General features: G+C 34.7%; 2 protein-coding genes across 7 annotated transcripts in view; one reads left to right on the top strand and one right to left on the bottom strand.

Annotated features, from left to right (window-relative positions):
- Window positions 1-26453, top strand: part of LOC141397526 (uncharacterized) — a 381453-nt gene that overhangs the window by 165091 nt on the left and 189909 nt on the right. The gene's annotated exons all lie outside the window — the stretch shown is intronic.
- Window positions 405-21539, bottom strand: LOC141397533 (uncharacterized). The gene is made up of 3 exons (XM_073973963.1): window positions 20840-21539; window positions 607-747; window positions 405-538 (listed from the first exon to the last, which is right to left on the bottom strand). The coding sequence occupies exons 1-3, from the start codon at window positions 21305-21307 to the stop codon at window positions 470-472; spliced, it is 678 nt and encodes a 225-aa protein (XP_073830064.1). The 5' UTR covers window positions 21308-21539; the 3' UTR covers window positions 405-469.

Raw genomic sequence — 26453 nt, 5'->3', positions numbered from 1 at the left:
AAATAAGAATGAAGTCGATGTAGGTATAACTATATCGAGACGAAACATGTTAGTTGAAACATCCTGTAAATATTACTATTAGACGCAACAAGTCCTAAGCGAATCGAAAGTCATAATTCTGATGCCATGTAATGCCTTACAATTGGATTTGAAATAAATTAATCTATAAGTCTTCTTTTGTTATAGTTTGGATGATGATGATGATGGAATTTCAGGGAGGAGCTTCTTGTCATTAACTTTCAATTTGAAAATTATATTTTTAATGCCTCCAAGTTTGTTTATTTTGCATTTTCAAATCCATCAGATATTAAAAGAACACATGTAATAATGGCCCTAAGACCAAGTTATAAAATATAATAGTATTAATGTTTTATTGTCGAGTCTAACAATAGAAATCGCATAACCAGCAACCAACTTTCTCCGCATTCTGTTGCACCAATTTCAAATGACGTCTGTTGTCAAGCTCTACCTAAGCAATATTGGTAAGAGTAAATATTTGTAACAAAAATAACATTAAATCAAAAACGATAACAGAAACCTAAAAAGGAAATGAGAAAAAGATTAGGAAGGCACTCATTATTTTGTTTTGGAAATTTCTGTACTCACTTTGGTCAGGGTTTCACTGTTGAGTTCGTAGAAATCGTAGGCCGTAAATTTGATGGGATTTTGTCTAATTTGTAAAATGAAATCGTCTAGCAATGGTGACTTCACTGGCGATGATGTAAGCTTCGATAGAATGGACGAAGTCTATAAGGAGAAAAAATAACAGAACTAGTTAAGGCAATTTAAGAATTGAATAAGTAGAACCTACATACGGTTAAAGAGAGAGAGAGAGACTAAAAACCAAATCACTAATTATTTGTTGAGGCCTTAAATTGGCCTTAGAAAATTCTTTAAAAATCCACGTTATTAAAACCTCAATGTAGGCTTAGAAAAATGACAAAAATAATTAAAGAGATTCTAAAATTTATTTAAAAGTTCACGTGTTGAGTTAAAGATGTCTTGAAAAAATCTTTAAAAATACAGAAGTTTAGGCTTTAAAGAGGTCCTGAAATTTTTTTTTAAAATTTCACGTGCTTAGCCTTCAAAATCCTTAATACCTGAAAGATTTCTTGAAAAATTCTTTAAAAATCCACTAGTTAAGGCCTTGAAAATGTCTTGAAAAAATCTTTAAAAAAACATGAGGTCTTGAAAATTTCTTCAAAAAATCCACGAGGTCTCGAAAAAATCTTTAAAAACACGAGGTCTTGAAAAATTCTTCAAAAAATCCACGATGTCTTGAAAAAATCTTTAAAAAATCCACGAGGTCTTGAAAAATTCGTTACAAAAATCTTTAAAACATTCTTTAAAAAAACACGAAAATTCGTTAAAACATTCTTTAAAAAAACTTCTTGAAAACATCTTAAAAAACACAAGGTCTTTAAAAATACGTTTAAAAAATCTTTTTATTTATTATTGTCTTTTTAGGACGAAGGCCATTATTTATGAAGTTTTTAATTAATTAATTGGATTAATCGAGCTAACATGGCCTAAGTAGTTTTTGTATTGAAAAATGAATTCTAGCGAAATACCACACACTCAACCATTACGCTACGATCGTTTCGCCTGGTGGTTTAAGCCAGGCTCATCAGGCGTATTTGAATGCTAATGGCTAGAAGACAAAGGCTGATTTTGATAACTTCTATTTATACAAACATTTTTACAATTTTGTAATTATGAAGTATTTATTGAAGTCTTTTTCTTTATCAAGTCACCCTAGTGTCTTGTCTAGGAATCATTTTCTCAATACATACACATATACAATCGAAGGGGGGTTTCCTTCATGAATTGTAATGCCTTCAGTTTTTGAAGTTTTTGGATATCATATGTCTAAAAAAATCATATGTTTAAAAAATCATATGTCTAAAAAATCATATGTTTAAAAAAAAATCTTTAAAAAACCACGAGGTTTTGAAAAATTGTTTAAAAAACTTCGAGGTTTTTAAAAAATCCAGGAGGGTTTGAAAAATTTATATCCACTACACCATTTTCACATGTAATTCGAATAATTTCAGTTGTAATTCGAAGAATTTCAGTTGTAATTTGATTATTTCATTTGAAATTCGAAACATTTCACTTGTAATTTGAGAATTCCAATTGAATTTCGAATTATTTCATTTGTAATTTGAGAATTCCAATTGAAATTGGAATTATTTCATTTGTAATTTGAGAATTGCAATTGAAATTCGAATTATTTCATTTGAAATTCGAATTATTTCATTTGTAATTCGAAATTTTCCATTTGTAATTCGAATTATTACATTTGAAATTCGAATTATTACATTTGTAATTTGAAGTTTTTCATTTGAAATTCGAATTATTACATTTGAAAATCGAAGCATCCGAAATATTTTTAAATTAAGGTGGGTGGCAACGGTGATCCATTTTTAAGTTTTTTTTAAGGTTGTGGATCATCCCAGATGGTTGAGTGGGTGTTGGAAGCGTACACTTAAAACGTCGCCACAATGATGTGGAGAAATCGTTCATATATTTTATTATGATATAAATTGGAATATATGTAGATATGTATAAATTACATATTTGAAATATATAATTACAAAAAATTAATAATATTATGAAGTTAATTGCAAATAATTAATAACAACATAAAGTAACAATTAACAAATAGCAAAAGATAAAATAACAAGAAGGAAAAATGAAATAGGTTTGCAAATAAAATAACTACGATCCCACAGGTAAATCTTCCAGAGATAAAACCTGTTCAAAAAATGTAGTTGAATGAATAATTGCTCGGTTGCAATCCGCAAGTGTTACCTTTTGTATAACACTCTTTACTAATTCCTCCAAATATTGTAACCGTTGTTCTCCTACATTTGGAGGCGTCACATTCGGAGTTTGGATGTTGCGCTTCACATCGCTTTTAATTTTGGACCAAATATTCTCAATAGGATTCAATTGTGGGGAATAAGGTCCTAATTTCAGCAAAATTGCTGGTGACTCTTCGAAAACCTCGGATAACCTGCTGTGGCAAGGGGCATTGTCGCAAACAACGACCAAATCTGACATGTTGTTGCCAAGTTCCCGCCATTTGGCAAATACTGTTTGCATCCAGTCCTTGGCATCAGCTGAGCGAAAAGGGCCACGTCTGGTATCCATTTTTATTACTCCGCAACTCCCAACAGCTCCAATTAAATGAATGTTGGGCCCTTTTGAAGATGGAAGTATGTTAACAGCTCGGGTTCCAACCTTATTATACGAAATGTCTATGAATATGTACAAAAACCAAAACAAAATCATCCACTTTTAATGAAAAAAATATGATTAACCACACATTAAAACCACCCACCTTAGTATAAAGAAGAAATGAGAGTATTTTTGTTTTTATTACAAATGAAATAATTCGATTTTCAAATGTAATAATTCGAATTTCAAATGGAAAAATTCAAATTACAAATGTAATAATTCGAATTTCAAATGTAATAATACGAATTTCATATGAAAAAATTCAAATTACAAATGGAATAATTCGAAATACAAATAGACAAATTCGAATTACAAATGAAATAATTCGAATTTCAATTGGAATTCTCAAATTACAAATGAAATAATTCGAATTTCAATTGAAATTCTCAAATTACAAATGAAATAATTCGAAATTCAATTGGAATTCTCAAATTACAAGTGAAATGTTTCGAATTTCAAATGAAATAATCAAATTACAACTGAAATTCTTCGAATTACATGTGAAAATGGTGTAGTTGAGGCCTTGAAAATGTCTTGAAAAAATCATTAAAAAACACGAGGTCTTGAAAAATTCGTAAAACATCCACGATGTCGTTGGCGTTTTTGTCACGATGTCTTGAAAAAATCTTTAAAAAATCCACGAGGTCTTTGAAAGTTCTTTAAAAATCCACGAGGTTTTGAAAAATTCTTCCAAAAATCTTTAAAATTCTTTAAAAAACCACGAGGTCTTAAATTTTTTTTAAAAAACTCGAGGTCTTGAATTTTTTTAAAAAACTCGAGGTGTTGAATATATCTTTATAAATATCTTTTATAAATCCACGAGGTTTTGAAAAACTATTTAAAAGCACGAGGTCTTGAAAAATCCTTCAAAAATCTTTAAAATTTTTTAAAAAACCACGAGGTCTTGAAAAATTCTTCAAAGATCTTTAAAATTCTTTAAAAACCCACGAGGTCTTGAGAAATCCTTCAAAAATCTTTAAAATTCTTTAAAAAACCACGAGGTCTTGAAAAATCCTTCAAAAATCTTAAAAATTCTTTAAAAAACCACGAGGTCTTGAAAAATTCTTCAAAAATCTTTAAAATTCTTTAAAAAAAACACGAGGTCTTGAAAAATTTCTTTAAAAAATCCACGAGATATTGAAAAAATTATTAAAAAATCTTGAAAATTTCTTTAAAAGATCCACGAGGTCTTGAAAAATTTATTAAAAAATCTTGAAAATTTCTTTAAAAAATCCACGAGGTCTTGAAAAATTCTTAAAAAATCTTTAAAAAAACACGAGGTCTTGAAAAGCTTTTTAAAAAATACACGAGGTCTTTAAAAATTCTTTAAAATATCCACGAGGTCTTTAAAAGTTCTTTAAAAATCAACGAGGTCTTTAAAAATTCTTTAAAAATCCACGAGGCCTTTAAAAATTCTTTAAAAAATCCACGAGGTCTTTAAAAATTCTTTAAAAAATCCACGAGGTCTTCAAAAGTTCTTTAAAAATCCACGAGGTCTTGAAAAATTCTTCAGAAATCTTTAAAATTCTTTAAAAAACCACGAGGTCTTGAAAAATTCTTAAAACAATCTTTAAAAAACACGAGGTCTTGAAAAGCTCTTTAAAAAAACCACGAGGTCTTGAAAACATCTTAATAAAATCTTTAAAAAACCACGAGGTCTTGAAAAATTCTTTAAAAAACAAAGTGGTCTTAAAAATTTTTTAAAAAAACACAAGGTCTTGAAAACTTCTTAATAAAATCTTTAAAAAAACCAGGGGGTCTTGAAAAATTCTTTAAAAATCCACGAGGTCTTCAAAAATTCTTTAAAAAAACACAAGGTCTTGAAATCTTCTTAAAAAACCACGAGGTCTTAAAAAATTTATTGAAAAGTCCACGAGGTCTTGAAAACTTCTTTAAAAAATCCACGAGGTCTTTAAAAGTTCTTAAAAATCCACGAGGTCTTCAAAAATTCTTTAAAAATCCACTAGGTCTTAAAAAATTATTTATAAAATCCACGAGGTCTTGAAAATTTTTTTAAAAAAACCACGAGGTCTTTAAAAATTCTTTAAAAATCCACTAGGTATTAAAAAAATATTTAAGAATCCACGAGACATTAGGCCGAGAAAAATTCATTAAAAATCCACGAGTTGAGGCATAAAAACGTCCTTAAACATCTTAATTATGTATTAAAAAATCATAACTTACCATTTGCGAAAACTTATCGCAAACTCTACAGAGATATATAAATTTGAGAACATTTGGCATTAAACTAAATGCCAATTCTGTTATAAACTTCCAGTCAAAACCCACATCCATAGTAGAGACGATAATAATGTAACACACTACGGTGAATTCAATAATACACAAAATATGTATGAGAAATAGTCGAGAACCATATAAACGGGAACCACAACTCGCAATGAGAACTACTTTTTGATAAGTCCATTTTATGGTCAAAAGGCATTGCCATTGGTGTGTTTGGAAATTCAGAGTACATGGCGTTGAACAATTGATGCCATATCGGGGCACATCAGTTTGATTTGTAACAATGAGGCGAATATCTTTAGGAGAATCATCTTTTACTTCGATATACAAATCTACGCATTTGTTTAGATCGTGTAATGTTTCCACAATTTGCCAGCAGTACAATACCGCCTGGAGATAAACATTTGTCACTGTTAATCTCGGCAGCAAATAATAAAAAATATATTCAAAATCAATTTCGACGACGCTGATGTATTCCAAACATAGTTCGCAAGTTAACCACAATCCTTCAAGTATCCAATAAATATTATATATGAAATTATTTAAGGCCAGCAAACCCTTCCCCTCACGATTGTGGTATAATAGCAAAGCGCGCAAAGTATTCCAAATTGTTTGAAATTCGTCTGAAATATTCCTCTCAGATTGACGTTGAGCTATGGAACATAAACACATCAGCACGTGAAAGGTTTCATATCCACTTTCTAAGAATTGCCAAAGTAGAATTGCAATGCTGGTGGTAATCCATTCATTATTCAATATTTGCGAAAGTGTGAAGGTGTATGAAATCCAAAGACCAATTAACAATAGAATAGCTGTGTAAGCAATTAGAATCCGCTCTAGTTGACTATTTGGCGAAGAACTTGTCAGACCCGTTAAACGTAAATACCATCGATAAATTTCTTTGGAAATATTTCTTCTATTCATATTCGGCGCTGTGCGTGGCCGAAGTTGAAATTTGTGTGTGTACTAAATAGGAAATTGTGTGCAGCTTTTGCGAATAATGTAATTATTCAATAGGGGAATATTATTAATTATTTAATTTATATTATCGATTTTGTTTTTAATTCATTGGAGAGAAAGGACACACATTAATAAAAAAAAAACAATTAAAAAAGTTTTCTGGCCGCTGGCAAACAATGATAGTAATATCTATACTTAATTTTTACTGTCACTATCGATTGATAGTTTTTTCCATCGATATTATCGGGCGGTATTTTAAAATTTATAAAAACAATGGCAACAGAGTCATCTGACGTTCGTGGCAGAATATGGGGACTATTCCCTGGGCCCGCCCTTTGGCTAAGCCGGTGACTCCATTTATGAGCTGTACTTGGTAACAATAGGGATTTTACAGCTTTAAGGTAATTATCTCAGAACTTACTTACACCCGATAAAAATTATGAAGTAATATGTTCGTTGAGACCTTAAAGTGGTCCTGAAAAAATATTTAAAAATCCACGTGTAGAGACTATAAAGAGGTCATGGAAAAGTCTTTAAAATCAACGTGTTGAGGCCTTAAAGACGTCCTGAAAAAATTTTAAAAAATTCAAGTGTTGAGGGCTTAAAGACGCCCAGAAAAAAATCTTTACAAAATCCACGTTTTGAGGCCTTAAAGAGGTTCTGCAAAAAATCGTTAAAGAAATACTTTCAGAGGCCTAAAAGAGTCAAAAAATCTGTAAAAGTCCACGTGTTGAGGCCTTAAAGACGTCCTGAAAAAATCTTGAAAAAAATCACGTGTTGAGGCCTTAAAGACGTTCTGGAAAAATCTTTAAAAAATCCACGTGTTGAGGCCTTAAAGTGATCCTGAAAAAAACTTTTAAAAATTCACGTGTTGAGGCCTTAAACACGTCCAGAAAAGATCTTTAAAAAATTCACGATTTGAGAGCTTAAAGAGGTCCTGAAAAAAATCTTACAAAATCCACGTGTTGAGAGGCTTTAAAGAGGCCCTGAACAATCGTTAAAAAATCCCCGTGGTAAACCCTTGAACTCTTGAAAAAATTCACGTGTTGAGGCCTTAAAGACGTCCTGGAAAAATCTTTAAAAAATCCACGTGTTGAGGCCTTAAAATTGTCCAGAAAAAAATCTCTAAAAAATTCACATGTTGAGGCCTTAAAGTGGTCCTGAAAAAAATATTTTAAAAATTCACGTGTTGAGGCCTTCAAGTGGTCCTGAAAAAATCTTTTAAAAATTCACGTGTTGAGGCCTGAAAATTGTCCAGAAAAAAATCTTTAAAAAATTCACGATTTGAGAACTTAAAGAGGTCCTGAAAAAAATATTTAAAAAATCCACATGTTGAGAGGCTTTAAAGAGGCCCTGAAAAATCGTTAAAAAATCCCCGTGGTGAACCCTTAAAGACGTCCTGAAAAAATAACGTGTTGAGGTTTAAAAACGTTCTGGAAAAGTCTTTAAAAAAATCCACTTGTTGTGGCCTTAAAGATGTCCTGGAAAATCTTTAAAGATTCACTTTTTGAGGCCTTAAAGAGGTTCTGAGAAAATAGTTAAAAAATCCTGAGGCCTTAAAAAATCTTTAACAAATTCAGGTGTTGAAACCTTAAAGATGTCCTGAAAAAATCTTAAAATACACGTGTTTAGGCCTTACAGACGTCCATACAAAATTTAAAAAAATCACGCGTTGAGACTTTAAAGATATCCAGAAAACAATCTTTAAAAAATCCACGTGTTGAGGCCTTAAAGAAGCGCCGAAAATAATTTTTACGACTATTAATTTTGAGGCCCTTGAGTGGTCCTTAAGGATGTCTTAAAAAAAATCCACGATTTAAGACCTTAAAGAGATCTTAAAAAATCTTTAAAAAAAACAATAACTTGAGGCTTTAAAAAAGGTCCCGAGGCATTTAAGAGCTCTTAAAACAATACGTTAAAAAGTAATTTTTTTAAATCTTGTGTAGACCGATAGAGTCCATATTCGAACATGATTTAAGTGTGAAAGAAATATGCAAATGTTGGACCAATGGGAATGACTCCTTTCAATATTTTTCGTGCCCATCAGGAACTTTAGTTAGTCTCCGTTGATTTTTTAGAGCTTTTGGAGCATTATTTCAGGTAGTATGGACCTGTTTACAAACAACATTATATTGGTTGTAAACAGGACCAAAATAAGTACTTTCGTCAATAATTTGCATACGATCCTCAAGCAGCTTTTAGAACTTTTGTGAGGAAAGTACCTGAAGAGGTTTTCCAATATAGACCTTCTTGGAACATGATGTAATTTTGGAAGAAATTTTACGATGTGCAACGTTTCGGCGAAATCGGATGCAAATTCGTAAACTTATCCATCAAAAAAAATAAATAAATAAAAAAAACATTAAAAAAAATAATTTTTTTTTAAATTAATTTTTTTCAATTTTTTTGGTTTCCTTAGTTTCAATATCATTATTATCGAATACCATATAGAAATTAACAACCGGTGACGACAAAAATTGGGGTTTTGGCCAGAAAATCGATTCCTGAACCACTGTGCGTCGACCACGACATTCAACGTTGTTCTCACTTCTGTCGTGCATGTGGTGTTCGGTTCGGTCTTTCACAAATGACATCCGGAAGTATTTTAAGTATAAACATCCACATACATGATAATCTCAATGCCGTCTGGAGTGGAAATTTACATGGAAAAGTGTATGTTTACGTGTTATTTCGTAGGGCTTGTCGGTTGCATAGATTTCGAAGGTGTTTACATGAACAGAAAATGATTTTTTCCACTTCCAGGCGGTCAGTTTTGAGAAAATATGATGAAGGCCAAATTTTGGACCAAATCGCTTGATCAGATCGAGAGTTATCGTGCTCTCCATCCACTACATATGGTGCTATAGGGTTTTTTACACCTTTCGGGCTGTTTCCTCAATAAGTAGAGACTTGGCCCTGAAAAACATTTTAAGGTCGTAATTGAGGTAGCGAATGCAAGTTGCTTCAACAAACATCAAAGTAATTCGAGAGTAGGTCTTAAAGTGAATTTGTCCGTAATTTTGTGTGATAGGTACCCGAAGGAGTCGACAAATAGAGTACATATTGGAGCCTGCTCCATATCTGGATCAAATCTGTCACTCCTTCAAGAGTTATCGTGCGAACATATCCGTTCGATAGTTATATTGCGCTCCAAACACTACACACGGTGTCGTAGGGGTTTTTTGTAACTTTCAGGATATTTTCTCAGGAAGTATGGATTTGCCACTGATGAAACTTGTACCGTCGTATAGGGGACAGTGAATACAAGTTGTTACAAAAATCAAAGCCATCCGAGAGCAGCTCCTAAACTGAACTTTTCCAAATCGGTTACTGCCTTCAAGAGTTATCGTGCACAAATTTTTCGATTATTTTCGAACTTTTGTGGGGGAGGTACCGAAAGGAGTGGATCGATATAACTCAACTTCGAACTTAAACTAAGTTTAGGCTAAATATTACGAAAGCCAAAACTTGGACCTATTCCGTGAATCCGTTGGCACCAGCCAGCCAGACAGACGGACGGACATTCCTAGATCGACTCAAAATTGCCTTAAACGGATTTCGTCCTAACACATTTTGTCCGTGTAAAATTGTATATACCCTCGTTAGCATAAATGATGAGGGTATAAAAAATCTAAGATTACTGAAAAAAAAAATTAAACAAGTAAAAAAGTATCAATCGGCTTTGCCGACAGAGATATACCCTCAGCCTGTGCAAATTGAAACACTTTTTTCTCAAAAAACTTATGTATTTAGGGGGTTTCAAAATTTTGGTCGTATGAACCGACAAAAATGTTGATTAGGATTAAAGTTCAAAAATGTTGCGGAAAAGGTATCTAAAGGAATGGACCGACATAGACCATGGAGGTGCCATAGGGGGTTTTTACCTTCGGGCTGTTTTCTCAAGAAGTATGGACTTGCCCCTAAAACAACTTTTACCATCGTAATTGAGGCAGCGAATGTAAGTTGCTTCAACAAAAATCAAAGTGATTCAATAGCAGGTCTTAAAGTGAACTTATCCAAAATTTTATGTGGGAGGTACGGGATGGAGTGGACAAATATTGTCCATATTCGAACCTGATCTATATCTGGTAGATATTATGAGAATGTGTAAAGTATGGACCAAATCGGTCACTCCCATCAAGAGTTATCGTGCGAACAATTTTTCCGAATATTTTTAAACTTTTGTGGGGTAGGTACCTGAAGGAGTGGACCGATATGGCTTATCTACGAACTTAAACTAAGTTTGGAAACAATATTACGAAGGCCAAATTTTGGCCGGAATCGGCATTTCCTTTCGAGAATTATTTTGCGCTTCCACCCATAAACATGGTGTCATATGGTTTGTTTTTCAACTTTCAGGTTATTTTTTCAGGAAGTATGGATTTGCCCCTGAGGAAACTTGTACCTTCGTATAGGGGACAGTGAATACAATATGTTACAACAAAAACCAAGGCGATTCGAACTGAACTTTTCCCAAATTTTGTGTGGGAGGTACTCGAAGGAGTTTACCGATTGAGTCCATATTGGAACCTCATCTAAGTCTGGTAGAAATTTCATAATGTGCAACGTATGGACCAAATCGGTTACTTCCTTCAAGAGTTATCGTACGCACAAATTTTCCGAACATTTTCGAACTTTTGTGGGGGAGGTACCGGAAGGAGGGGGGCCGATATAATCCATCTTTGAACTTAGTTTGAACAAAATATTACGAAAGCCAAATTTTGGACCAAATCGGCAGATCCGTTCGAGAGTTATCTTGCGCTCCAACTACTACACACGGTGTCATAGGGTTTTTTGTAACTTTAAGGCTATTTTTCTCAGGAAGTATGGACTTGCCCCTAATGAAACTTACAGCGTCGTATAGAGGACAGCGAATACAACTTGCGTAAACAAAAATCAAAGCGATTCGAGACCAGGTCCTAAACTGAACTTTTTCGAAATTTTGTGTGTGAGAAACCCGAAGGAGTGGACCGATTGAGTCCATATTGGAACCTCATCTAAGTTTGGTAGAAATTACACGATGTGCAAAGTATGGATCAAATCGGTGATTCCCTACAAGAGTTATCGTGCGCACAAGTTTTGCGACAATTTTTGAACATTTGTGGTGGAGGTACCTGAAGGAGTGGACCTATATGGCCCATCTTCGAACTTAAATCGAATCTGGACAAAATATTTCGATACCCCAAAATTTGAACCGAATCGATTGATCCGTTCGAGAGTTATCGTGCGCACCAGCCAGCTAGACAGACCGACAGATAGACAGACAGACAGACAGACAGACGGACGGACATTGCTAGATTTACTCAAAATTGTCTGAAACGGATATCGTACAAACATACTTGGGGTCTAAAACCATTATTTTGATGAGGCACATTTTTGGTCGTATCAAAGTGTAAATACCCTCTTTAGCCTTAAGGCTGAGGGTATAAAAAATCTACGATTTTGAAAAAAAATTAAAAAAATCTATTGAAATTTTGCCTGTAAAGCGAAGATAATTTTTAATGATTTTTATTAATTTTCTCGTTTAGAGTTAAGAAACAAATTACGTAACCTGGTTTCGCTATTAGTTGAGTAGCTTTTCAGACGTATCGACTGTGGGATGACTTCTTTGTCCTAGAACTTTTGGTTTTTCAAATGCAAATGTTTTTTTTTCCTTTCTCACTTGCAAAAAATTTTCGATCATCAAGCTTAACTCTAAACGAGAAAATTAATAAAAAAAATCTATTATTGAAGAAAATGAAAAATATTTTTAAAAAATACACGATTATTGAAAAAATATTTGTTGAAAAATTCACGACATTGAAAACAATTAATATCCACAACTATTGAAATAATAATTTTAAATCCACTACTATTAAAATGAGACATTTTTTGAAAAATCCACGATTATTAAAAAAATATTTTTTAAAAAATCCACGATTATTGAAAAAATATTTTTTAAACAATCCTCGATTATTTAAAAATATTTTTTAAAATATCAACGATTATTGAACAAATATTTTTTAAAAAATCTACGATTATTGAAAAAATATTTTTAAAAAATACAAGATTATTGAAAAAAAAATATATTTTTTTAAATCTATGATTATTGGAATAATGTTATTTTAAAAACTCCACGATTATTAAAAAAATATTTTTTAAATATTTTAAACAATCTAAAAATATTTTAAACAATCTACGGTTTTTGGAAAAAAATATATTTTTTAAAACTACGATTATTGGCAATATATTTTTTAAGTCTACGATTATTGGAAAACATATTTTTAAAATATCCACTATTATAAAAAAAATAATTTTTAAAAAATACAAGAATATTGAAAAAAATATTTGAAAAAATCAATGAATATTAAAAAAATCTACGAATATTGAAGAACTATATTAAAAATGTTAAGAGATCTAATAAAATCCAAATTTTATGAAAAATAAAACAAAAATTTGCGATTTAATATTAAAAATCAATTTTTATCAATGATTGTACTTTTTTTTGCATTAAACTGCGATTAATTACAAAAATGTTAGTCCTATTTGGTAGTGGGTTTCGAAAACATTTTTTCTATTTTTTTTAATTTCTTTCTTTTTTAATTTCTTCCTCTCTGGGAGCCCTATTAACGACCAAAATTTCATGACGATCCTATCAAAATCGCGACCTGTTGCGTGATTACAAAAATGGAAAAATGGGATGCATTACCCACCTTTGAGATATCTCCGTTGTTTGAAAACGTGCTCCAACCTACTTTGCAACAATGGAAAGGAAATCTTATCTTCTTCCATTTACGGACTTTCCTTTTGGAATAAATCTGATAGAAGCGGAGATATTCGCATATGAATAAAACGTTGAATGTTCTTCACATAAGTTTTAGCCCATTCTGACCCCTGAATATTATCCGACAAACACCAAAATCAATAGACTTCTTCCTATATGGGACCCCCATAAACCCTCAAAATTTCGTTACCGATCCGATCAAAATTGCTAAATGTAAAAACAGGATGTATTACCGACTATTGCGATATCTCCGTTATTTGGCCACCTACGCCAACCTACTTTGCATCATTTTAAAGATGGGATTTTCTACTTTTCATTGCTTTTGGAAGCTGTGATATTCGTCATTATATTTAAAATAGCAAAAATTAAAAGTTGGGTTTTATTTGCGACTATTGTGATATCTTCGTTGTTGAACCACCTACGACAACCTACCTTACATCGTTGCTTTTGGTATATCCCTTATAGAAGCTGAGATACCCGCTTTTTAAAACGTTGACTTTTTCTCCATTTCATTTCTCCATTTTTGGCCATTTCAACCCCTTAATGTTATCCGACCATCACCAAAATCAATAGTCTTCTTCACATCTGGGACGCCCATCAAAACCCAACAAATTTGGTGACGATCTGATCAAAATTGCGACCTGTAGCGTGATTACAAGGTTTAGATGTACATACGGACGGACTGAGGGAAGGACGGACACACATAGCCAGATCTAGTCAGCCGAGACATTCATTTTGGTATATATAAGTATGGGTCTACGACCATTATTTCGATGAGTTACAAACTTTTTGCCCAAAACCAGCTTATAACAACCTCCCCACATACCCAGCAAAAAAAAATTCTACAATAATGTGTTTTGTAAGGGATATTTGGCAGCCGTTACTACTTACAAATCCCCCTACTAACCCAATATTTTAGCAAGGGCATGTCGCACTAGTTATTCTATGACCAATTGAAGTTGAAAAATAAGCTGTATGATTAAAAAAATATTTTGTTTAGTTTTAGAACAGTTTAGGTGGAATTTGTTTTCAATTTAAACGCACTTCATATTTTTATTTTATTTCGCCTCTTACTGGATTTGAACACACGAACTCCTGCTTTGTAGCCGAACACACTACATACTAGGCCACGCACACGAACATTAAGGGTTGTTTCAATGTGTACATGTGCACCACCAAGTGTTCATTGTTTTGTTTTTTTTTTAACAACAAGTACCCTGTCGGCGGTGAGCGTTGAAGACACAACACTCTGATTTGTATTCGGACACACTAGCTCTGTGCCACCGTACTCAGAACTTAATAAGGAGTAATTTAAGTAGTTATTTTTATTTACATTACTTTGTAATGGGTTACATAAAAATGCACGAATATTGAACAGATATATTTGAAACAATCGGGAGGTGCCGTTATATGGGGGCTATACCTAATCATAAATCTATGTTGACAATTTTTGTTGAAGGATTGTTATGAGTGACCTCTAAGAGCCTCTAGTGTCAAATTACGTGTAGTTTAGTCAAATGTAGCTAAAATCCTCAAAATACCCAAAATCGGGGTACCGTTATATGGGGGCTATACCAAAGCTTGGGAAAAAGATCTATCTCTAGATCTAGGAATGTCGATGCTTCCATTGCAGGGGGTCGTGCGGGCCTGTACAGCATGCTGGGCAGATGCCATCAATCCTTACCCTATAGGATTTTAAACGGCTGCACCATCTCGATCGTAGTTTTGGCCTACCAACATGCCAAACCTACTTAACTAATACCCTAGACAGACGGCAGCGTTAATTTGCATGAGCTGCCTTAATTCAAATTAATTCGTGCACTTTCCTAATTCACAAAATTAAAATGAATTTATACTGAATGGCAATACTGCAGAAGAGAATCCATATTCATGTAAGAGAGAGCGCATTCATGCTCTGAGAACAAGGAAATCAAAAATTTGCAGGGAAAACAACAACAAAACTGTTTTACCAGCAATCAGCTGTTTCTTAAATGTAGAAACCAGGGATGCCTACTGTTCCGAGGTAAAAATCGCTACAGCCACATACGCACCATAGGCCTGTAGCGATTTTTACCTTAAAACAGTTGACATTCCTGCTCAAACAGTGGTTTTTGTACGTCAAAAATCACCACAAGTAGCGGGAAAACCACCAACTTGGCACCGCTGGTAGAAACTGACGTCTGTCAGAGTAAAATTAAATGCAGATCTTAATGCAAATTGACGCTTCCATCAGTCTAGGTTTTAACTCCAATAGCTTTTTGGTTACAATCAATCGAAGCAAACACATTCCTAGATCTGGGATAGAGGCAGTGCCAGATTAGGCGAAAAAACAAACATTTTTCAGCTGCGATAGATGGGGGATGTACTTGGAAGACCGCAATTTACACGTTAGTTGTTTATGACATCAGTGACTGCAGCAGTTGGAATGTTATACAAACCTGCTTGATAGGCTTGTTAATCTAGGGGTTCTACCTTATATAGTTGAACATCACTCTCCAGATCATGAATATCCCTCCTGACTTGCCAGTCCTATCAACTATACGGTGATTGGGGGAGACTCTCAGAGTAACACCGGAACAAGGCCAGGCTATTGTGCTGCCGTACGGGAGGAACTTTCGCCTGTCAAATTCTATCTTTATAATCTTGGGTTAGTTAGTGATTAGAATTCTGTTGCCAAAGACCAGGACATTAACCTCTGTGCTCATCTCCCAGTCCATGAAGTGAACAGAGTGGCCCTAGACTTAGTTGCGGATATTTTCAAATTCCTTGCTTGGAAAAAGGTAGTGAGATCGATCAAATAGGAGTTCAAACTTTCACAAATTACCTTGAGGAAGGTAAAAGACACCAAGATGGTACAATCATCTGCATACGTTACGAACTCAATGCCGTCTGGAGGGAGTGGAATACAGGATAGGTCAAACAGTTCCGGAGATATCGACTTCGTGTCCCTGAATGTCACGTACTACTGGCGTCCACACATATATACATATATTTGATTATCTAACGTTTCAAACTTGACAGGATGGTAGCCTGCTCGATGTCCGCAATCAGGGCGAAGAACATGACGGCATCAAAGACTTTTGATAACTCGAGAGCCACCAATACTGTCCTATGGCACGGCTTGTTCTGGTTGAATCCCTGGCTAATATGTGTGGAGAAGACGCGCAGCGCTGTTGTAATGATGTGATGCTTACGGAATCCGTGCTGATGATCGGCAGCTGGATAGTTATTTCTGATCAAGAGTCTTATCAGATACCCTCCATCATCTTTGCAGGAGAATGTGACTGCACGATACCCTTCAGTCTGGTGTTTTACACTTCGGTAAATTTTTCGGATTTCATTCTCACGTTTTCCTGCTTCCTTCTGAAAATAGGCTTCACCGTTTCTTCCGATATTTTTCCTTGAAGCTTCCTGTAATTTGACATTTCAGGTTCCCTGCAGTAACAAGACTTCTCCACCAAAATTGCCAAAATATGTTCATGTTTTAGTTAGCCCCCATATGACGGTATATTCCCAGTTTAGGAATATGGAGGATTTTAGCAACATTTTATGACCGAACTACGAACTTGACATTTGAGGTTCCCAGTCGCCATAAAACTTCTGCACCAAAAATTGTATACATATTTCCATGTTTTGGTATATAAAAGTACCTTCAGATTTTCGGTATTTTGTGGATTTCAGCTACATTTATTGACTGAATTACATGACATTTTACATTAAAGGTTCCCTGAAGTGACGAAACTTCCCCACCGAAAATTGCCTAAATAAGTCCATGTTTTAGTAAAGCCCCATTTAACGGTACCTCCCGATTTTAGCTATTTCGCGGATTTTAGCAACATTTTTTGACTGAACTACCTGTAATTTGCCATTTGAGGTTTTCTATTGGTTACAAAACTTTTCCACCAAAAAGTATTAACATTGGTCCATGGTTCCCATTGGTCACAAAACTTCTGCAGCAAAAATTGTAAACATAGGTCCATCTTTTGCTATAGCCCCCATATTACGATACCTCCCGATTTTCGGTATTTTAGCAATATTTTTTGACTGAACTGACTACCTGTCAACATAGATTCATGTTTAGGTATAGCCCCATATAACGACATCTCCCGATTTTCGGTATTTTAAGATTTTAGCTACAATTTTTAACCGAACTAGCTGCAATTTGGCATTTGAGGTTATTAGGGGTCACCACGGTGCATCCCGATTTTCGGTATTTTAAAGGTTTTGCTACATTTTTTTTTTACTGAATATCCGTAATTTGATACTTGAGGTTCCATACAGTCATGAAACTTCTCCACCAAAAATTGTCGACATAGGTCCATGTTTCGGTATAGCCCTTATATAACGGTGCCTCCCGATTTTTTGTATTTTGAGCTACCCGTAATTATACCCTACACCACTATGTGGGGAGGGTATTATAAGTTGGTTTTGGCCAAAAAGTTTGTAACGCATCGAAATAATGGTCGTAGACCCATACTTATATATATCAAAATGAATGTCTCGACGAGCTGAGTCGATCTGGCTATGTGTGTCCGTCCGTCCGTCCGTCTGTCCGTCTGTCCATCTAAACCTTGTAATCACGCTACAGGTAGCAATTTTGATCGGATCGTCACGAAATTTTGGATGTTGATGGGGGTCCCGGAGGGGAAGAAGCCTATTGATTTTGGTGATGGTCGGATAATATTTAGGGGTCGGAATGGGCAAAAAACTTATGTGGATAAAAAGACAACGTTTTTTTCCAAAGCGAATATCTCAGCTTCTATACGGGGTATACCAAAAGCAAAACCTGACAAAAAAAGTAGAAAATATCACCTTTCTAATGCTGTAAAGTAGGTTCTCGTAGGTGATCAAACAACGAATATATCTTAATAGCCGCTAATAGAACCCAACTTTTCATTTTTGCGATTTTAATTATAATGACGATTATCACAGCTTTGGTTGGGGACTTTCCAAAAGCAAAGCCTGGCTATGAAAGTAGAAGATCCCATCTTTACAATGATGTAAACTAGGTCGGGGTAGGTGACCAAATAACGGAGATTTTGCAATAGTCGGTAATACATCCCATTTTTCCACTTTTTTGGAAATCACGCTACAGGTCGCAATTTTGATCGGATCGTCACGAAATTTTGAGAGTTAATGGGGGTCACACAGATGAAGAAGCCTATTGATTTTGGTGATGGTCGGATAATATTTAGGGGTCGTAATGGGCAAAAACTTATTTGGAGAAAAAGACAACGTTTTTTTCCTAAGCGAATATCTCAGCTTCAATATGGGGTATACCAAAAGCAGAACCTGGCCATGAAAGTAGAAAATATCGCCTTTCTAATGATGTAAAGTAGGTTCTCGTAGGTGATCAAACAACGTATATATCTCAATAGCCGCTAATAGAACCCAACTTTTCATTTTTGCGATTTTAATTATAATGACGAATATCACAGCTTCGGTTGGGGATCTTCCAAAAACAAAGTCCGACTATGAAAGTAGAAAATCCCATCTTTACTGTTATGCAAAGTAGGTTGGCGTAGGTGGCCGCATAACGGAGATATCACAATAGTCGGCAATACATCCCATTTTTTCATTTTTTGTGATCACGCTACAGGTCGCAATTTTGATCGGATCGTCACGAGATTTTGGGGGTTAATGGGGGTCACACAGATGAAGTAGCCTATTGATTTTGGTGATGGACGGATAATATTAAGGGGTCGGAATGGGAAAAAAAACTTATTTAAAGAAAAAGTCAACGTTTTATTTCAAAGCGAATATCTCCGCTTCTAAAAGGGGTATATCAAAATCAAAACCTGCTAATGAAAGTAGAAAAAATCACCTTTGCAACGTAGGTTGTCGAAGGTGGTCAAACAACGAAGATATCGCAATAGCCGCTAATAGAACACAACTTTTCATTTTTGCGATTTTAATAATAATGACGAATATCACAGCTTTGGTTGGGGACCTTCCAAAAGCGAAGTCTAACAATGAAAGTAAAAAATCCCATCATTACAATGATGTAAAGCAGGTTGGCGTAGGTATCCAAATAACGGAGATATCGCAATAGTCGGTAATACATCCCATTTTTCTACTTTTTTGGAAATCACGCTACAGGTCGCAATTTTAATTGGATCGTCACGAAATTTTGGGTGTTATTGGGGGTCCCACAGAGGAAAAACCCTTAGATTTTTGATAATGGGCGGATATTACTCAGGGGTCGAAATGTGAAAAAAAATATTTGGAAAAAGACCAACGTTTTATTTCAAAGTTAATATCTCCCTTCTGCATGAGGTATATCGAAAGCAAGGAAATTAGAAAATATCACCTTTACAACGATGTGAAATAGGTTGTCATAGGTGGTCAAACAACAGAGATATCGCAATAGTCGGTAATGCATCCCTTTTTCCATTTTTGTGCAATCACACTACGAAATTTTGATCGGATCCTCACGAAAGTTTGGGGGTTGATGGGGGTCTAACAGAGGAAGAATCCTGTTGATGGTTGGCATACATCCCACTTTTCCATTTTTTATTTGGGTTGTACTGTCGATGCACTCAAATGCGTTTCAAAAAAATTGACCTGTGTTAATGAAGACATTCAGAGCAAAGGCGCTAAGCTATCCCAATTTTAATATTTTGAATTTTATTAGTCAAAAGCTTATGAACAGGGGTAGTGGTGTAGGGTATCACATAGTCGGCCCCGACCCGACTATAGCCTTGGCTCACTTGTTTGATATTTGAGTTTCACTGCAGTCACAAACTCCTCCACTAAAATTGTCAATACAAATTCATGTTTAGGTATATCCCCCATATAACGGTATTTCCCGATTTTCGATATTTTGAGTATTTTAGCTACATTTTTGGAATATCCGTAATTTGATATTTGAAGTTCCCTGCAGACACGAAATTTCACAACAAAAAATTTCAACATACCTTATATAACGGTACCTTCCGATTTTCGGTATTCCGAGGACTTGACAACTAAGTCAATGCTACATTGAGTCGCCCAGGTTTCAACGAGGCTCCGTTGTTATTTTAACAACAAACCTTGAAATGCCACACCGCGATCTTAAATAATGTTTGGTCGCCACCAGCCCCCTACATTGCGCCAAGATTGTTATTCCTGGAGGGATGACTCAGATAGGGCACATCAGGTAGCTCAAGATGTACCTTTTCAGATAAATAAGATCTTCTAAAAGATGATTTGTAGTTTTCTGGGAAAAAAAGTTAGTGAACGTTTTTTTTGTTTTTGCCTGCACGACTGGCGGTAACTTCTCAATGGGCGGAACCACGATGGCAATACCAAATTCATGACATCAAAATCGAAAAAAATAATGTTGAGTTGCTTCTCTTGAGGCTTCTCCCGAATTTTCGAATGGTAAATATCTATTCAGTCCATAAAGTCGGATTGATATGGCGCTGTCTAACAGAGAGGAGACAATAGTCTTGCATACGTATATGACTATAAATTCCTGATTTAATATTGCACACATTTTCACCGGCGCTAAAACCCATTGATGTGAATGAAACCCGCCCTTGTCCACGGTCCCTTTTTTCGTTGCAAATGATTGTTTAACAACTGGGATTCATTCATTAATCTGTACCCGGTGGACCCCCATATGATATACAAAAAGTAAACACTTACCTTCTTTTTAAAATTACCACACAATCGGCATAAGAATAGACATTTAACAATGGGTGGTAATATGAAATAGAGATTTATCACAACCTCAATTCCCTTAAAGGCACCATGCGTCATAGATGTTATAAATATATAACAATATAGGGATAGATTCGAAACAAATAAAATATTGGCCAATAAGACACCAGGACCATATAATGAGGCTGAAATACGTGAAATGGTGTGTACTTGAGAGTAGATATGTTTCATGGCCAATATGCGTTTCATTTGAAAAGGACGAAAGTGGTTATTTTCGAATATCACTCTTCCCGCATCTTTATTGTTATTTTCTGTTTGATTTCTTGATGGTTCAATACTGCTACAGTTGTGGCCTTTCCAAGGTTTATTATGGGCATCCAGACATTCGCTTAAATCTCGTAATATCTCCTCTAATTCGATAACAAGCACTGTCAGTTGTGTGAGAATGTTCATCACTGCTTCCAACGAATAGAGATAACGTATGTCAAATAAAATATCTTCCCAAGTTTGTCTGTGAATACAGATAGGTATTTGGATGCTACCTACGAACCAACAAATATCGAGTACAAAGAAATTTGCAATCCAAAAATATTTTCTTTTCTCTTTTCTAGAAGTCAGCCGTTTGAATAAACGTAATTGAAATGTATCCTCAATAGCTTGAAGCAATTGCTGGACCGCCTTCACTTCTTCCTTCTTTAGAATGGCCCACAAACAATCGATAATGTGTGCAAAATGATAGGTGATATACAAGTAAACCCACGTAGCCTTAATGACTCCTCCCATTTTATCCAAATTAATGATATATAGACGCACTTCATTTATAAGGAAAATTATTATAAAACAATTGAAAATTTGTAAACCGATGGCAATGTAAGCGCTATCCGAATGACATGTTAAACCCAAAAAACGTAAGTAGTTATAATGACAAGACTTCAGAATGCGACCAGTCATAACTAATTGCGGCGAAGGCAAATATAAAACTGATGGAGTTTGTTTTATTGGTTAGGAGAAGGTAATGGATGGATGTGTTTATTTGTCATTGGCTTTCATTTGATTTGATTGATTAAATAAATAAAGTTATAAAGTACATTAATGCTATTAGTTGCTGTTATCGTAGAGAATAAGTGATTATGTGATTCGATATCGAGTTTTTTCCAACCGAGTACTTAAAATTGGGATGACAATATTCGTTACCCTGTCGGACTTTTATCAACCAGTTGATAAAATGTTTGATAATATATCGATTATTTGTAGGTTGACTATAAAGTGGTTGAAAAGTTATCTGGAGATCAACCACTTTGAACACAAACAATTTCGACAATTGTCCATGTCTGCACTACTTTTCGACTAACTTTATATTGGTTGAAAAGTTATCTAGAGATCAATCACTCTGAAAACAAAAACATGTACCTTCTGCAAAGTATTTGAGTTTGTCGAAAAAATAAGGCACAAATGTATAAATAATTCACACTTGCTTTTTCTTAATAGTATAGAATAATTATAGAATACAGTGTTGATGGACTGAACATATGTATTCGTACATATTACTCATATTATTCTGGAATAAAAAAGAACATAAAGGAAATATATAAATTTGCCTCTTCTTCTCTCTAACAAAAAAGATGGAGAGACAAAGAGAGGAAGAGAGAGAATATGAAAAGTCAAAGATAAAAACACACAAAAACAAAAAAAAAATTTCACATTATGTTTTAAACTGACTACAAATAGACAAAAAAAAGTTAGTTTATAATCAGTCGAAAAGTTATATGGCGTTGGACTATACTGACTACTTAGGCGCTCATCGCTTTGTAAAATTAGTCAGTTGGCATAAGGGAAAATAATCGATAAAAAGCCACTTATGTTTTTAAAGAAGCTAGCTTTATGTGGGCTTTAAAACGGCTACAGTCCCTACAGGGTATCGACTAAAATTATCGAGTTTTTGAACATACATTTGCGAGTAATTTCTCGTAGGTACGGTGAGTGTCACATATATTCGGGTTTCAAATTTTCCACTAATAACACCTCAGTATTTTAGAAGCACATACGTAATAAAAAACAAGTAAGAACGGCGTTAAGTTCGGCCGGGCCGAACTTGTTATACCCTCCACCACAAGTTGTATTGAAGTAAAATGGAATAATTAGTTTCCTTTCGTGTATAAAGAAGACTTAATACTAAATTTCAGCAATTTCGATAAAACAATATAAGGCACCATTCTATGGGTAAGAGAATGTGGCTAAAACTTTAAAAATACCGAAAATCAAGAAGTACGCTTCTATGGGGATATAGGAAGACGTGGACCTATACTGATAATACTCTTCAGGAATATTTTATAACTCTTGCAAGACGAAATAACGAATTTCAGCCATTTCGGTTCGATATTGACGTCACAATCTTCAGTAATACGAAAATCGGGAGGTACCGTTGAATGGGGGCTATATCGAAACGTGGACCTATACCGACGAATTTTAGTCAGAAATGGGGCAATATGAAAGCGTGGACCTGTACAGACATATTTCTGGCGAACAGTTTTATATCACATTGAAGACTAAATACCAAATTTCAGCCATTTTGGTGGAATATTGAAGACACAACCTTCAAAATACGAAAAATCGGGAGGTACCTTTCCATGGGGGCTATATGAAGGCGTGGACCTATACCGACAAATTTAAAGGGGAAGTTTGAGTACCCCCCACGAAGTCTTAATACCAAATTTCAGCCATTTCGGTGGAATATTGAGGCCACAACGTTCAAAATACCGAGAATCGGGAGGTACCGTTCTATGGGGGCTATATGAAGGCATGGACCGACAAATTCTGGGGGAAAGTTTTATACCACCAACGTAGACTAAGTACCAAATGTCATCCATTTCAGTGTGATAATGAATCTAAAACCTTCAAAATACCGAAAATCGGGAGGAACCGTTCTATCGGGGCTATATGAAGATGTGGACCGATACCGACAAAATTCTAGGGGAAAGTTTTATACCCCTAAAGAAGACTACGTACCAAATTTCAGCCATTTCAGTGTGATAATGAATCTAAAACCTTCAAAATACCGAAAATCGGGAGGTACCGTTCTATGGGGGCTATATGAAGGTGTGGACCGATACCGACAAAATTCTGGGGGAAAGTTTCATACCCCTAAAGAAGACTACGTACCAAATTTCAGCCATTTCAGCCATCCCGAAAATCGGGAGGTACCGTTCTATGGGGGCTACATCAAACCGTGGACCGATATATCCCATTTTCAATACCAACCATCCTGCAAGTAATAAAAACTTCTGAACCAAATTTTGACTCTCTATCTTTAAAATTGCGAGCTGTATCTTGATTTCAACAGACAGACAGACGGACGGACGGACTGACGGACATGGTCAAATCGACATAGAATTTTATGCTGATCAATAATATATATACTTTATAGGGTCTCCGACGAATATTTCGATGTGTTACAAACGGAATGACAAATTTAATTATACCCTCCATATGGTGGAGGGTATAAAAACACACATAACATATGTCCCAAACATATTTTGCAGCAAACATATATTTGTTTGCAAGCAGTCCTATAAACAAATATATGTTTGGGTGCAAACAAATTATATGTTTGGGTGCAAACAAATTATATATTTGGGTGCAAACAAATACAAACCCAAAAGCCACAAAAAACAAACACATGCACCGGTGGGCGCTTTCTGATATTTCTTATATACACATTTATAAATGGTGGTGTTTTTATTGAAGGGTGTAGAAAAAAAGCAAAAGCAACAATGACACATAGGTACATACAAAATTCCAAAGAAATACACTTTAATAAAAGAAAAACTGTATGAAATAACTTATAAAAAGTTACACTTTTAAAAAGAAAAAATTATATAGAAACATCGTTGAACGCTTCTCCTTATGGGTACTTTACACGATATGTATTTTACATATGGGTTGTCACTTTCTATATACAAAATGTATACGCAAAGTGACAACCCATATGTAAAATACATATCGTGTAAAGTACCCATTAGTTGTGAAATAAAACACATTTTCTTCAAAGTTCAAATCATCAGCGGGAAATCGGCATCTGGAATCAAATGATTATATAATGTAATAAATATCTACATCCATATTTCAAATATACATATGTATGTATGTATATGAAAAATTTATTGATGCAATTACCAATATTAAATGCGATTTTTTCCTTGTCCAATAAAATATTTCCAATCACCTTTTTGATTCAATTATAAAATGTATTGGACATTTAATTTACTAAAAACACAATTTCTTTAAGAAAAGACAAAACAAAAAAATACTGATTTATTCACTCACTTTACCGTCTTTACTCAACGATGTTCCCTAGAAGACTGATGAAAAAAGGCCAACACAATTAATACCATTTTTTTCTTTTCCTCTTCGCTTGCTACTTAGCTTAACAACAACAAAGCACGAAACACGCGTGTTTTACGCATACACACCACAAACCTTCTGCGTCTCCTATTACACCTTAAACACAGCTCTTTATTAAAAATCAGCATTCCGCAGCTGCGAGAGCCCTGTTGTTACTCTCTTTGACTAACATCCTCTCTCCACTCATAAAAATTATGTTCTAACATAAAAAATATGTTGCTATTCAAACATATAAAATTGAGATATGTTACAAAATGTTGGAAACTTATATTTGTTTGGACCCAATCAAATTATGTTTGGATCCAAACATATGTTTGTTTGCAATCAGTCCCAAACAAATATTTGTTTGGATCCAAACATATTTCTAACATATATTTTTCTGCGTGTAGAAAACGAGCCAAATCCTATGAAAGTTGTTCATGGAAGAAGACCTTCGAAGCAAATGGTCGCCTCTTTCTTCGGCAAAACTGACCGTGTGGAGACTATACGGCTTGAGCAATGTAGGACGGTTAATTCTGAGTGTTACACTACAATTTGTTTGCCTGAAGTCTCCCGAGGAATTCGAAAAACGAACAAGAGAAGACGACTCATTCTGAATCATGACAATGCGAGCTCCCGCATATCGATTCAAACAAGCGTCTATTTGATCGGACAAAACGTGGAATTGATGGGTGATGCGCCGTACAGCCCTGACTGGGGATCCAACGACTTCATTTGATTGCAGCACATCAAAAACAAAGGTGTGGTCAACGGTTTTCATAGCCAGAAGATGTTGGAAAAACGTTCAAAAACCATGTTTTGGAGGTGTCTCAATCAAGCTACTGAAAACAACCCAACACATACATGGTCGCATGTCAAACTGTCCTGAGTACGCTTAGGCTAAAAACTGTCAAACTTTCAACAAAAAATGTCAAATGACGCCTGGCGACACTGCGTGTTGCCTAGGCCAGAAGGTTTTCTAGTGCCCCTCGTATAATCTTGCTCGTAGTTTTTCTACAAATAATTCTGTTTTGTTTTTTTTTTTCTTTCTTATAGGTATGTACATTAGGGATATAACTTTTTGCACTTTTTTGCAAATATCAAAAATACCACCACATAGCCGTGTAGAGCATGAAAAACTATTATGAAAAAAGGTGTAATTTTTTCTCTATCGCGAAAAAAGTTTCCGCACCAAATGCATTGAAGTTCAGTAATGCAT

Source organism: Musca autumnalis, unplaced genomic scaffold, assembly GCF_047663935.1.
Source record: "Musca autumnalis isolate F117 unplaced genomic scaffold, ASM4766393v1 scaffold_3, whole genome shotgun sequence".
Classification (NCBI taxonomy): domain Eukaryota; kingdom Metazoa; phylum Arthropoda; class Insecta; order Diptera; family Muscidae; genus Musca; species Musca autumnalis.
This window is presented reverse-complemented; position numbering and strand designations above follow the sequence as displayed.